The sequence below is a fragment of the Lepisosteus oculatus genome, chromosome 15, assembly GCF_040954835.1.
Source record: "Lepisosteus oculatus isolate fLepOcu1 chromosome 15, fLepOcu1.hap2, whole genome shotgun sequence".
Taxonomy (NCBI): Eukaryota; Metazoa; Chordata; class Actinopteri; order Semionotiformes; family Lepisosteidae; genus Lepisosteus; species Lepisosteus oculatus.
The window spans coordinates 2,909,569-2,922,589 of record NC_090710.1 but is presented as its reverse complement, the minus strand read 5'-3'; the positions used below and the strand labels follow the sequence as shown (position 1 = coordinate 2,922,589).

Genomic DNA, 13,021 nt, shown 5'->3' with positions numbered 1-13,021 from the left:
ATCTGAGAATTGGGTTCAACAGGGCATCTTGTTCCACACTCCCTCCACCCTTTATGTAAAGAGTGTCTCTTGTTTTAGTTTAAATGTGCACTTTCACATTGTTTCCATGTGTGCCCTCAGTTGTGTGTTCCACTGTTTATTCTGTGAAAAGTGCCTTTGTGGATTTCTAGTACTTGTTTCAGTTTAATTTAAATTATAAAATGAACAACTGAATTTACAACTGAAGTTCACATTACAGTAGTTTATCTTTTGCCAGACATGGCCCAACAGGGTCTTATCGATATTGTAAATTTGATCCTTTTGCGCTCATGTACTGTAGATGTTTTTCAAACAAGAAAGCCAAATGAAAAACAGCTCTTTCTTCTGCTCAGTAGAAGTTAGATTAGATAAGAATGTCTTTTTTTTAGCTTTAGAATCTCATTACTTTCTCATTGCTCATTGCTGTAACATTACAGCTTGTGCAGTGGGGTGCCTCCCAGCCTGAATTTGTGCTGTTGTGTTGCAGGTGTTGAAGTGCCATCCAAAGACTCCGTGCCAAAGAAGAAGCCTGTGTACGCGGACAAGAAGAAGAAGAAGCCATCGCCGCAGACTCAAGATGGTAAAGACCCGCTCTTCGATCTCCTGTGCCATTGCCCAACACTGGCTTCCTGTCAGAGGGTGACCAGCTCCAAAACGGGCACACTTCTCCTGGCCATCTTCTGTCTACTCTCCCTGCAGAGCAAACTTTTCTTCTACTGCAAGGGTCACTGTGTAGTTCTTCTGACGGGGGGAAGGAGTACGTATGCTAAACATCTAGACCATGTGGCGAGGGAGTTCAAATATACTGGCAGTCCCTTGACACGAAGAACAGATTTCTATTTCCAGCCTATTTTTGCAGATCTCTGGGAACAAGAGCATTCGCTCAAGTGCTGTTTTCTCCTTAGCACCTTAGTTTGTTTTATAAGAGGGTGTGTTTTTTTTTAATAGTGTGGACTCCTAGATTCATTTTGCCTTCCTCTGTGGTTGTAGACTTTCTGTGGCTTGACTTTTGTTTATCATTTACATTATTTTACCACATATATTTTAAGAGGTACAGTTACTTTCCTAGGCAATCTACATGCTAGGTGTGCTTTTGAAATGTAGGTTTTTACATAAAGAATAAAGTATAAGTAGAAAAGTTTGTTTATTTAGTAGCCTAGTCTAGTAGCCTAGCCAGTGAGTTTTTCGGTCCTCATGCCTGCAGCTTTAGTATTATGTTTTTAGTTAATTAATTTAGTTCCAAATGCAGTGAACCACATAGACCATCTTGCTAAAAAAATTTTAACATTACTTACAACCTCCTTCCAATAAAAAAACACCCATTACATGCAGACACCATTGAACTTTTTTTTTCTAAGGTAAAACAATGGAAGGATGAAAATATAGTGATATTACTGTCTCCTTGTGAGGCTTGTCCTGTGTGTGCTTAATGTGGTGTGCACCAGAGAAGGGATCACCTAGTTCTGATTGCTGCAGGTACTTCTTCAGTCATTAACCGATAAAACCTAATGATTGTGTTTCTCATCTGCATGGAATAGATATCTTTTGGTTATCTGGAATTTTAGTCTACAGTTGCTCATCTGCCGCAGTGTAGTGAATGAATTGAGAGGTGTGAATCGGGGAATTAAACTGCATGCTGATTGAATGGGTGGGCAGGACTGGCCGCATGCTGTCGCTGCCCAGGGTCACAACGTGGGCAGTGTGGCATGGCAGAGCGCTCTGCTAGCCGAGATCGAGGATGTCCTCTTTGGAATGTCATTCGGAGGAGCAAGGGACAAAATTGTCTGTAAATGACTGCAGAAGCTATTGAACAGTTTAATAAGGAGGGTGCTTGTAGTTTGAAGGAAACTCAAGAACAGCAGAATTTCAATCTTCCTGGTTTGGGCCAAATCGCTTTACGCTACTGCCAGAGGTGTGACTGAGCTGGCCTCTCCTTAGTACATGAACCGCTCCAAACAAGCCAGTTATTATAATATTAAGAGATTATGGGTTTTTCAGGTGTAATGGGACCCGAAAGGTGGCTGCCGTGATTTAAGCTTTTTCCTTGTCCAATTTATAAAAATAATCCTCACGCTTACATTGAGCTTTTCTGGACACTCCACTCAAAGCACTTTAATGGGTAATGGGGACTCCCCTCCACCACCAGCAATGTGTAGCTTCATTCATTAGGAAAACAAGTGGTTTCTCTGATATGGAGAGAATTCAAATCCTTTGTTATAAAGGAAGATAATCCACTTTATTTAGATCGCTGGCACTCACCTGCATGCCTTATTTTCAGCATTAACTTTGTGTGCCAAGGCCATGTACTGCAGCAAAGAGCTGTAAGTCATGCATCAGCACACAAGAGCTCAACTGAAGGGAAAATTAATTCCTTATGAAGTTGTCACATTACAAGAGTAAATCCCCTTGTGAAGATTTCGGCTTTTTTTTTGTAAGAGTGGAAAGGCCTATTTGGGTCAGAAATGAAAGTAGTGTCATTTTGTTTAACAATTTCATTTAAATCTGAGGTGATGGGTTAACATTTAATGATGGCTAAGCCCATCTAATGTGACGTTCTGACTGTGATTGCAGCTAAAGAAATAGAGTTAGCTCTAACAATTTACTACATGTTGATTACTGTGTCAGATTTAGCCAGGCTCAGCTCTTCTCAACAGTTTGACCTCATGTGTTGGTTCCTGCAGTTATGTCTCGCTGTTGAACTTTTTTGCTAAATTTACCAGCACGTGATGACGTGTGAATACAATGACAATGATGACAGTATCAATCAGTCTCATCCTACAAATGTGTGTTGGGATTGTACCACATGCTCATCTTGTCTAATGAACCCTTAATTGACCTTCTAATAGGCTCAATCTGAACTTATTAATGCATGAAGACTGGAAGCTGTTTTTTAGCTATTGCATTTCATGATTAACCTAAGACCTTTGAGTTGGGGGGGAAGAAACTTTATACAGTTTCCATCCATCTTATTAGTTCATGGAAGGGATCCCTTTAGGCCATAGTCTCAGAATGAACCCCAGCAGGGGTGGGGTCCCAAGGACCTTCGTTTGAGTCGTAGGTTAACTACACTTACTCTGGTCTTGAACGAAGGAACTGTGAGGAGATGATATGGCGTCTTTTAAGAAACATCTAGGGGGCGTCCTGAGATCCCGAGATCAAATAGCTGCTAGCTACACAAAGAGCTAGATGGGCAGATGACCACATGAAAGTTAGACAAATCTCGAGACTTGCACTCTGTGGCCATCCATCGTGATGGGTGCTGTACCGAATAACAAACTGGAATGAAACTGTGACTGAATACAACAGGCAGTTTTGTATTTTTTGTGTAGTGTTGTAGATGAGGGGAATAAATTGCCCAACATTTCCTGGAGGGTCCTTCCAAGACGCAGTTGGGTGAGATTCCTGGAAGGGGGAGCTGTCCTGCCAGCCAAACTGGCGAGATGGGCTGAAACATTTCTGTTTCAGTCCTCGTCCGTTTCTGGGCTTGCATCTCACTGAGCCGTGCTCTTCATGTGCTAGCATTGGCGGTACTGATACTATCTGGATATTTTTGGCCGACCAGTGGTTCTGTATTTTCTTCTCCTAGAACCAGCAGAAGCGACCTCTCCGACCCTAGAGGTAGAGACAGCAGAGCAGGCCCCCCTCGAGATGGATACGGAGCCTCTCCCTCGAGATGGAAAGGCGCAAGGTAGGCGACAACAGCTCTCCGGCCGGAAAACTCTGAAATCTCAGGAGTTGCTCCCCACTGTTCTGTATCTCTGTAGCTATATGCCACACATAATCTGAAACCAACACTTAAAATGAATTACATTTTTGGGGGGTTTTCAAATGCAAAGTCGAAAACTTTTGAAAAGTGACCAAATCTGCTTGTGCGTGAGGTCAGTGGTGCGCGCGTGAGGACTCCATTCGGCACACACTCGCGCCTGGCTGCTGGTCCCTTACTGGACCCAGCCACATCCTGCAGGGAGCAGCCTCAAAGCCCTAAAAGACTTGCTAGAACAGAAGGTGCTAGCAAAAGGTTTTGTTTTGTTTCATGAGCTGCTGCCTCTGATAAGTCCCTGCCATGTCCTGTTTGTTATAACAGAGATGTACAGCTTGAGAGTGGGGTACTTTATCTAACCTCAGGCTTTATCTGAATGCCCCAGAAATGTCCTCCAGGCACTTCCTGGGTTTTTGATTGTAGTTTGATCTGCAGTTTGACCTGGAAATAGCATCTCCTTCCCAGGTAATTAGCTAAACCCCAGATATTCCCGAAATTCTGCACAGTCATCTGTTCTTGAGGCTGTCTGTTTAGCCAGACCTGTGCTTTCTGTCCAGCGAACGAGCGGAAGACCGAAACCGCAGATCTGGATGACTGGGAAGCCATGGCCAGCGATGAGGAAAAGGGTGAGTCTTCCTCGCAGTCACTTCTGAAAGAAACGCTAGGGCATGTTTGGTAACATACTAAATCATAAGGGAAAAATGTGGTAGACCAGTGTTTCTGGTGTTTCTCACTCACACTTCACTGGCCTGAGCACATTCAAATTCACTTGGCTTGAAGAAGCCACGTGAAAGATGTCTTTATTGTGGCAGAAGCTCTTGTGGTACCCACAAATACCTGACATTCAAAAGACCCACCACCAGTTACAAACACCCCAACGTCCTTTTTAAACCAAACATAGCCATCTTCTTACTCTTGCGATTAATTAACATTAATTAACATTCACCCAGTGTGTCCATTTCCACAAATTAGTGACCTTTAACTGTAATATCAGTCTGTCTTGACTCGGCCTACAACAAACTTATTTCAGCGTTTAAGAAGCTCTTGCTTGCTCGCTCTCAGATGGTCTTTGTTTTTGTTTGTCCTTCAAACGTGAAAATGTACTCGCACCGTGAAGTCTCTTGTGTGACACTTTGGTCATGTGACTTTTCCCAAATTCATTGGCACACCCTTTAATATCTGAAGGCACTGTGCCGCTGTGCCCTGTTGCTCCTGTTAAGAAACTTCCTTTTACTGTGCCAAATGGGTATTTGCTTTGCAAGCAGGTAAAAGACACACCACAGTACATGGTTTAACATTTAACAGTACATGAACCTATTAAGAAATAAGAAAAATACATCTATGATAAGAAAGAAAAAAATAAACATAATTAATGTAAAAATATTCAATTGGTTGTCTGAATTAAGCAAGTTAATAGCAGCTCGGATTAAGAACGTTAGGAGCTCAGATTCGCTGTGCAAGGGTTAGTCTTGACTCTATCTGTTTGACGTAGATGGCTGATGGTCATAGCTGACGTCGACCTTAAATTTTGCTGCCTTCACTCTTCTGCTGTGGAGAAACGCTGTGGGGGATGAGGAATGTCAGAGTGCTCCCAGAAACTCAAAGTGTGTACACAGTTTTCAGTTTGACACCTCTGTTTTATGCAGAGATGAAGAAGGTCCACATAGAGGTGAAGGAGCAGCAGCAGCAGGAGGAGGAGGAGGATGAGGAGGAGGATGCCAGCGAGGAAGAGGAGGAGGAAGAGGAAGAGGAGGACGAGGAAAGTGAGGAGGAGGAGGAGGAGGAAGAGGGCAGCAAGGTTGGAGCCCCTGTGGAGAAGGAGACTCCGCTGCCCCCTGCGAAGAGGGTGAGGAACCGGCGGACCAGCAGGGATGTCAGCTCTGGCACGGACAGCGAGTGCGACTCGGACGACGGGCGCACGAAGGAGGAGCAGCGCTACGATCGGGCCAAACGACGCATCGAGGTACCTGTACCCCTCCGTTTCCGCCACACTCTCACTGTAAGACGGATAACCCTGAGAGAGACTGTGCCTCCGCATCCAAGACTATTTATCCAGCTGTTAGCTGCTCAGGACACGCAGTGGAAGCCCAGGCTAGCACACATAACACACAAGTGATTAGGTAAAACAAGCTCTGGCATCCAGTTTTTTGTTTGGCTCTCTAACTGTAATTTCTAAATTTCTTTGTAACCCTTAATAATCTCTGATATTTGCTTATCACAGAGGAGCTAAAGGGTAGAAGATGTCAAGGTTTCTTAACAGCGTTAGCTGCTCTTTGGAGAATGGGACACCTTTACATTCTACCCAAAGAAATCAAAACTGGAGTATAGTTTTAAATGGGCTCGTAAATGAAAGTAGGCTTGAGGGACCAGACTTTGTATTGTGAAGAAGTTCTGATGTTATTTGTGTGCCCAACGTGTTTGTCTCAATTTGTTTTTCTTTTCTTTTTAGAAACGACGGGCAGAAAACCTGAGGAATATCAATATGGAGAAACTCCGATCCCCAGTCATCTGTGTGCTGGGCCATGTAGACACTGGAAAAACCAAGATTCTGGATAAGGTACGTGTTTCTCCAGAGAATGGCAGGCGATCAATGTTTCCTTAATGTACCTGTGTCGACTTCGATGAGGCACCAAGTCTAAAACTGTTTTCAGCTGTTTGACCCTCAGCGTAATTATTTTCATTGCAGGGTCCTCCTACAGCCCGTTTTATCTGTCAGGACTAAAAAATCCACCCAGAGGTCACTTGAAAATGAATGCCTATCTTTTCTCAACGTTGTTGCATAGCTGAAGTTGATTTACACAGGCTGATGTGCCTTTGCAGTGGTGCTTTTGAAACAGATAACCTTTACTGTCACCCACTGTTATAGTTACATTTGCCAGCCCTAAGGCATTTCTGTGTGGATACTGCGCTCCTCTCTCCCAGCTGTTAGTCCCTGTGGATACTGTCCTCCTCTCTCCCAGCTGTTAGTCCCTGTGGATACTGTCCTCCTCTCTCCCAGCTGTTAGTCCCTGTGGATACTGCGCTCATCTCCCTTGTCCTCTCTGACAGCTGCGACACACACATGTGCAGGACAGTGAAGCAGGTGGCATCACTCAGCAGATTGGTGCCACCAATGTTCCATTGGAAACCATTGTGGAGCAGACGAAGATGGTGAAAAACGTGAGTATGTCTCCAGTCATGAATATGTGACCAGGGAATGAAGTATGAATATATGAAATGTGCTGCTGGAAGGAACAAAATCGTCCCAGTCGTGGATTATTGTAACACATTGTCACTTGAAAAGCCTAAACTCTGACTTGCTTCTTCACTTTGCATGACGCATGCAGAATGTTGAGATCTGAAGGGTACAAACTATGAGGTTGATAGATTTGTAATGGTTGATATTTATGAAACTAAACCTTTATGGAGTTGCTGCAGAGCCTTTATGCTTTAACAGTAAATTCATTGTTCTTGTATTGACAATTTCACATAAAGCAACATTCATTTTAACTTTTCAATCAATAGTTGCACATAGTTGGCTTTTGGGCCTAACAATGTATGGAGAACCTGGGCTTGTATGAGCTTGTAAAATTCACAGTGCATTGATGACTTCTGTGTTGAATTTTATACAACACATTCTGAATGTTAAACTTTATTTATTGAATTTGAAGTTTTGCAGACCTGGCAGAGCATTGATACACTGTTACTATGCTGTTCATAGAGTATAGGATCTTTGTCAAGGGATGATGTAAGGATTGCCTAGGTAATAGAATAATTTTGCGCAAATTGTTTTAGTTTGACAGAGAGAATATCAAGATCCCAGGAATGCTGATCATTGATACACCAGGACACGAGTCTTTCAGGTAAGATTTCATTGCTCTTAATTAGAAAATAACAGAGTGTCCTACACTGACAGGCTGAAACATCTTAACCTTTTTGGTATTGAACAGAGAAGATTGAGGAAACCTAATTCTAGTATTCAGAATCCTGAAAGGCACTGACGGAGTCATCCATCCCAGTGCATTTCTTCAGAACAATGATACGCAAGTGGAAACGGTGTAGAAGTGCATTCAAAACTCATAACAGCAGGCCTTTCTTTACGCAAAGGGTGGTGGGAGTATGGAACAAGCTGCCCAGGCATGTGGTTGAAGCCGATTTCCGAGTATGCATATTAATTCAAGCATGACCAGAGTAGTGTCTCATCTGGGCAGTGTTCCGTCTCGGTGTTGTTCATCTCCCATTGTCTCAGTCTTTTCTGCATGTCCTGTTTATATTGTGGAATATCTGATCATGAAATTGAAAAGGTTGCGACTGAAAATGAATTGCAAAGGTTGATACTTGCAATAGTTGTTTGTACTGTAGGTGTCAAGTATAAATTGCAAGTGCTGAGGAACTTCATATAAGTAGTGTATCCTTTCAGATTAAAACCACCATAAAAGAGGAGCTTGGGCCAGCATATAATACAACACCAAGTTGCACAAAATGCCAAGCTTTAAACTAAGTCACAACTCATGTATTTGCCTTCTTGCCAGCTCTGTGAATAAACTGCATCTCTCCTTATTTGCGGGACCTGACTTGCTGGTGTGTGTCACTTGTGCCAGAGCCTTGTGGTGCAGCAGTATTGTAGGGATGGCTGATGTTTGTGCTGGGGGAGCATGGGGGTGCCCTGATTGTCTGGCCACAGAAAATGTGACTTTGGCGGTGAAGCTGCAGGTTTGTCCATGTTTGCTGCCGTTTTCGTTCCAGTAACCTGAGGAACAGAGGGAGCTCTCTGTGCGACATCGCCATTCTGGTCGTCGACATCATGCATGGCCTGGAGCCGCAGACCCTGGAGTCCATCAACCTGCTGAAGGAGAAGAAATGCCCCTTTATTGTTGCACTTAATAAGGTGGGTGGCTCTGGCACCTGTTTGAGATGTCACACTGTTGTACACACGGCTGTACATTGTACTCTAATCCAGCTCTTCTCTGCTTCCATCTTCTAAACCTACTGCCGGTTTTTGGGTCAGACACCTCCTATTGTTTAATTTTAAAAATAGTCACCTGATTTTCACATCGTTTAAAAAAAAAAAAACCTCTTCTGTTCTGGGAACTACACTGACTGGTCCAAACCAGAGGTCTAGAAAGAAAAAGTTACAGACAAGTTTTAAACAATTGGACAAAACCTTTATCCTGTCAGTGCTTTCCCACACCTCTTGAGTGAGACGAACTACAAGCAAATGTTCGCTGTTTTATTAATGTAGCAGTTTTAAATGACTTATAATAATAATAATTGCTTACACTTATATAGCGCTTTTCTGGACACTCCACTCAAAGTGCTTTACAGGTAATGGGGACCCCGCTCCACCACCACCAAGGTGAACCCCCACCTGGATGATGCGATGGCAGCCATAGTGCGCCAGAACACTCACCACACATCAGCTCTCAGTGGGGAGGAGAGCAGAGTAATGAAGCCAGTTCATAGATGGGGATTATTAGGAGGCCATGATTGGTAAGGGCCGATGGGAAATTTGGCCAGGACGCGGGGGTTGCACCCCTACTCTTTTCAAGAACCCCCTGGGAATTTTTAATGACCACAGAGAGTCAGGACCTCGGTTTTATGTCTCATCCAAAGGATGGTGCCTGTTTTACAGTATAGTGTCCCCGTCACTATACTGGGGCATTAGGACCCACGTGGACCGCAGGGTGAGCGCCCCCTGCTGGCCCCACTAACACCTCTTCCAGCAGCAACCTTAGTTTTTCCCAGGAGGTCTCCCATCCAGGTACTGACCAGGCTCACACCTGCTTAGCTTCAGTGGGTTGCCAGTTATGAGTTGCAGGATGATATGGGACTTGCACAGTATATCTCTTTAGCATGTCATGTCTACACATGAGCAAAAGTGAAAAGAACAAAACAGTATTCATTTTAAAGATGCTTTTTAGTGATTTTCAAACCCAGCAGTCAACTGGAGTTCGAACCCACAGCCCCCAGAGATCTCACCACTGACTCTGCTCTGCTGCCCTCATTAACTGTATAGCAGCGGTTTCACATATCAGGTTGTCTCACATATGTAGTTAAGTGAAGTGCCTCTGCACACTGCAGGAAATCTACGTACTGTATGTGTGCACATTAACACTTGATAAAATGTGCAAAACCATAACAATCCAAAAAAAACCATGCACATATGATATTGAAAGTTAATAAACCCATCATGCTGGTCAAACCTACATTCTGAGGAATTCCTTAGTGGCTCATCCCAGGACAGAGAAGGCTATATGGTGTGTGGTCTGTTGGCTGTCAGTGGAAGTACCAACGCAATGGTACTCTGTTGACTGATGAGATGTCCGAGTTGGGTTTGTAGACTGGCAGGGTGTCCTTGCCTTGCGTCTGACAGCACCCGTTAGGGGTGGTCTCTCAGTTTTGACAGTGGGCGTTGCTCTATGAGTTCAGTGTGTAAGGAAATGCAAACAGGATGTCAGACTATCTGAAAACAATAGGAGCCCTTTCAGCCCATGTGACTCGTTTGGATTGATACAAAGGTCTTGAAGGAAGGGAATCGGCTTCAACAATATGGCTGGGTGGCTTGTTCCAGACTCCCACAATGCTTAGTGTACAGAACTGCCTTCCATTCTCTTTTTCATAGATGTGACAGCGTACAGGTGGAATGATGTTTTATGTTGTCCCTGCTAGTAATGGGAGTTATAGCTAAGATTTGAAGGGTTGGTAAAAATGTGGATTTGTCAAGTTGTAGAGGAATGAAAAGAAAAAGGGTCATTTGAATTGCAAACAAAATCTGGTTTTAATCATCACACGTTTTCTAGCTAAGGCAAACAAAAACGAAAGCGAAGGCCAAACGTTTGACGCGATCAGTGGAGGAAAATGAAATCCTCCCGTTGCGAATCCTCAGGAGAGGCCCAGGGCCTGTCCTGAACCGGCCCTCAAGTGACGGGCTGGGCTCTCCGTCTCTGCCTTTCAGATTGACCGGCTGTACGACTGGAGGAAGAGCCCGGAGACGGACGTGGTGACCACGCTGAAGAAGCAGAAGAAGAACACGAAGGACGAGTTTGACGAGAGGGCCAAGGCTGTCATCGTGGAGTTTGCTCAGCAGGTTCGGTGCCTGGAAACGTGTTTTAGGTGATTTGTGTCACGAGGGAGCTCCTGAGTTCATTTACTTGTTTTACCATTTGAACCATGAAGTGAATTGGACTCAAGTTTCTCTGCTAACCCTCCACCCCAGTGTAGGTATAAGTCTAATACCACCGGCATTAAATTAGAAATCATACTGACGTATGTCATTTTCTTGTATTTAAACACAGCTTTGGAATGATTACCCTCAAATATCTCTTAATAAGAGTTGTGGAACACAGGGTTTTACAAAATCACTGTTTTCTGGATAGAAAATGTGAAGAGGTGGAAATGATGACAAACATTAAATGTGCAGTCAGTCACTTTTGTAGTGCAAGAGTCAGTCAAAGCTGTTCAACCTCTGGCATTATATATGAAATAGTGCTTTGCTAGATTGTCAAGGAAAAAATCTTGAAATTGAATGTAACCCTAGTTCTGCTGGGGGCAGGCCTGGTACACAGCAGAGGCGTAAAGATTCTGATGGCTCGAGCGCAGGCAGTCCAAGACAGTGTGCCTTAATGAGGAATTCCTGCTGCAGGGCCTGAATGCCACCCTCTTCCATGAGAACAAGGACCCGCGCACCTTTGTGTCACTGGTGCCCACCTCCGCCCACACGGGAGACGGGATGGGCAACCTGATCGGCCTGCTGGTGGAGCTGACCCAGACCCTGCTGACCCGCAGGCTGGCGCACTCCGACGAGCTCCGCGCGCAGGTCATGGAGGTGAGTGGGGGCTAACCCTCGTACCGGCAGGCCAGCGGGAGCGAGGGGCCCGCCCTGCAGGGCTCTCCTCTCCGCCCATCCCCTGACCCCGTCTCTGTCGCTCGCAGGTGAAGGCTCTGCCGGGCATGGGCACCACCATTGACGTCATCCTGATCAACGGCTGCCTGCGGGAGGGCGAGACCATCATCGTGCCCGGGGTGGAGGGGCCCATCGTCACCCAGATCAGAGGGCTCCTGCTGCCCCCGCCACTCAAAGAGCTGCGAGTCAAGGCAAGCAGTAGCTGCAGTTAATATTTATATACCTGGAAACGGAGCCACAGGTTCTTTGAATTAGGACCCTGACCCGGCACGGACAATAGAGAGCGTCACTGTCAGCTGCCCTCTCTCAACAGCTCTCAATTCTGATGTGCCTATTAATATAACTGCAGAAAAATATTTACAAATACAACCAAAATTATTAATATAGCTTCATCTGGTTTTATTGATAGAACTCTGGAAAATATGTGCATATAAAACTGAGAACAGGAGACAATTCTTTACACAAAGGGTGGTTGGAGAACAGAACAAGCTGCCCAGCTATGTTGTTGATACCCTGCTTTGTTTCAAGAAATGGCTAGATGAGATCTTTAGATCAGTATGCTGCTAACTACTAAGGAAACTGAGTGGGCTGAATGTCCACCTCTCATTTGTAACCTTTCTTGTGTTCTTGTAACAACTGTTTTAACAGCCTACCTTATAATAAAAGAGCAACATTTTTGCTCTGCTCTTGCGATCCAGTGTTTAAGACCATGTGTTGGTTCTGGCTGTTGAAGATGCAGGTAGATGTGTAGAGCTCAGGGCGGCGGCCTGCTGAAAGAAGCGCATCCCGTCCTGTCCCGCCTGCCGGAGAATGAGGCGCCCTGTCTGACGGAGCCTGCCCTGTGTGTTCCCTGCTCTTGCAGAACCAGTACGAGAAGCACAAAGAGGTGTCCACAGCCCAGGGGGTGAAGATCCTGGGGAAGGACCTGGAGAAGACCCTGGCCGGCCTCCCCCTGCTCGTCGCCCACAGGGAGGACGAGATCCCGGTGCTCAGGGTAGGCCTTCCAAATGAATGAAATGCCAGTGCATTCAATGCCAAATGCAACGATTTGAAGAGTTTAACCACTTTCTTTCAAACTTTTGCTTTTCGGGCAATTTAGACAACATTCCCATGTAGGGCTATGCAGTGTATAGAGCCATATAGGCAATTAAAAAAAGGTGAAGATAACATTGAAATATCAGTTTTCCTAAAGATCCCTTCTATCCTAAAACACAACCATGCCATCAAACATCCTCTATGTTTTCAAATAATTCTAACCCTAACCCTAGCTATGTTTTGGGAAGGTTAGAGTTAGGAATCAGAATTTGGTCTGAATTAATGCAACCTTCCACCCATTTAAGTAGCCAGACCGGCGGCTCTGC

At 44.8% G+C, this 13,021-nt stretch overlaps 1 protein-coding gene across 1 annotated transcript in view; it reads left to right on the top strand.

The window, feature by feature from the left end:
* eif5b (eukaryotic translation initiation factor 5B) overlaps positions 1–13,021 on the top strand; it is a 38,677-nt gene that overhangs the window by 18,732 nt on the left and 6,924 nt on the right. The window contains exons 7-18 of the mRNA XM_069178879.1: positions 506–598; positions 3,605–3,706; positions 4,336–4,404; positions 5,425–5,741; positions 6,228–6,335; positions 6,827–6,937; positions 7,553–7,620; positions 8,504–8,645; positions 10,713–10,844; positions 11,400–11,582; positions 11,690–11,851; positions 12,523–12,654. Coding sequence (XP_069034980.1) covers positions 506–598; positions 3,605–3,706; positions 4,336–4,404; positions 5,425–5,741; positions 6,228–6,335; positions 6,827–6,937; positions 7,553–7,620; positions 8,504–8,645; positions 10,713–10,844; positions 11,400–11,582; positions 11,690–11,851; positions 12,523–12,654 — 1,619 coding nt within the window. The remainder of the gene's footprint in view (positions 1–505; positions 599–3,604; positions 3,707–4,335; positions 4,405–5,424; positions 5,742–6,227; positions 6,336–6,826; positions 6,938–7,552; positions 7,621–8,503; positions 8,646–10,712; positions 10,845–11,399; positions 11,583–11,689; positions 11,852–12,522; positions 12,655–13,021) is intronic.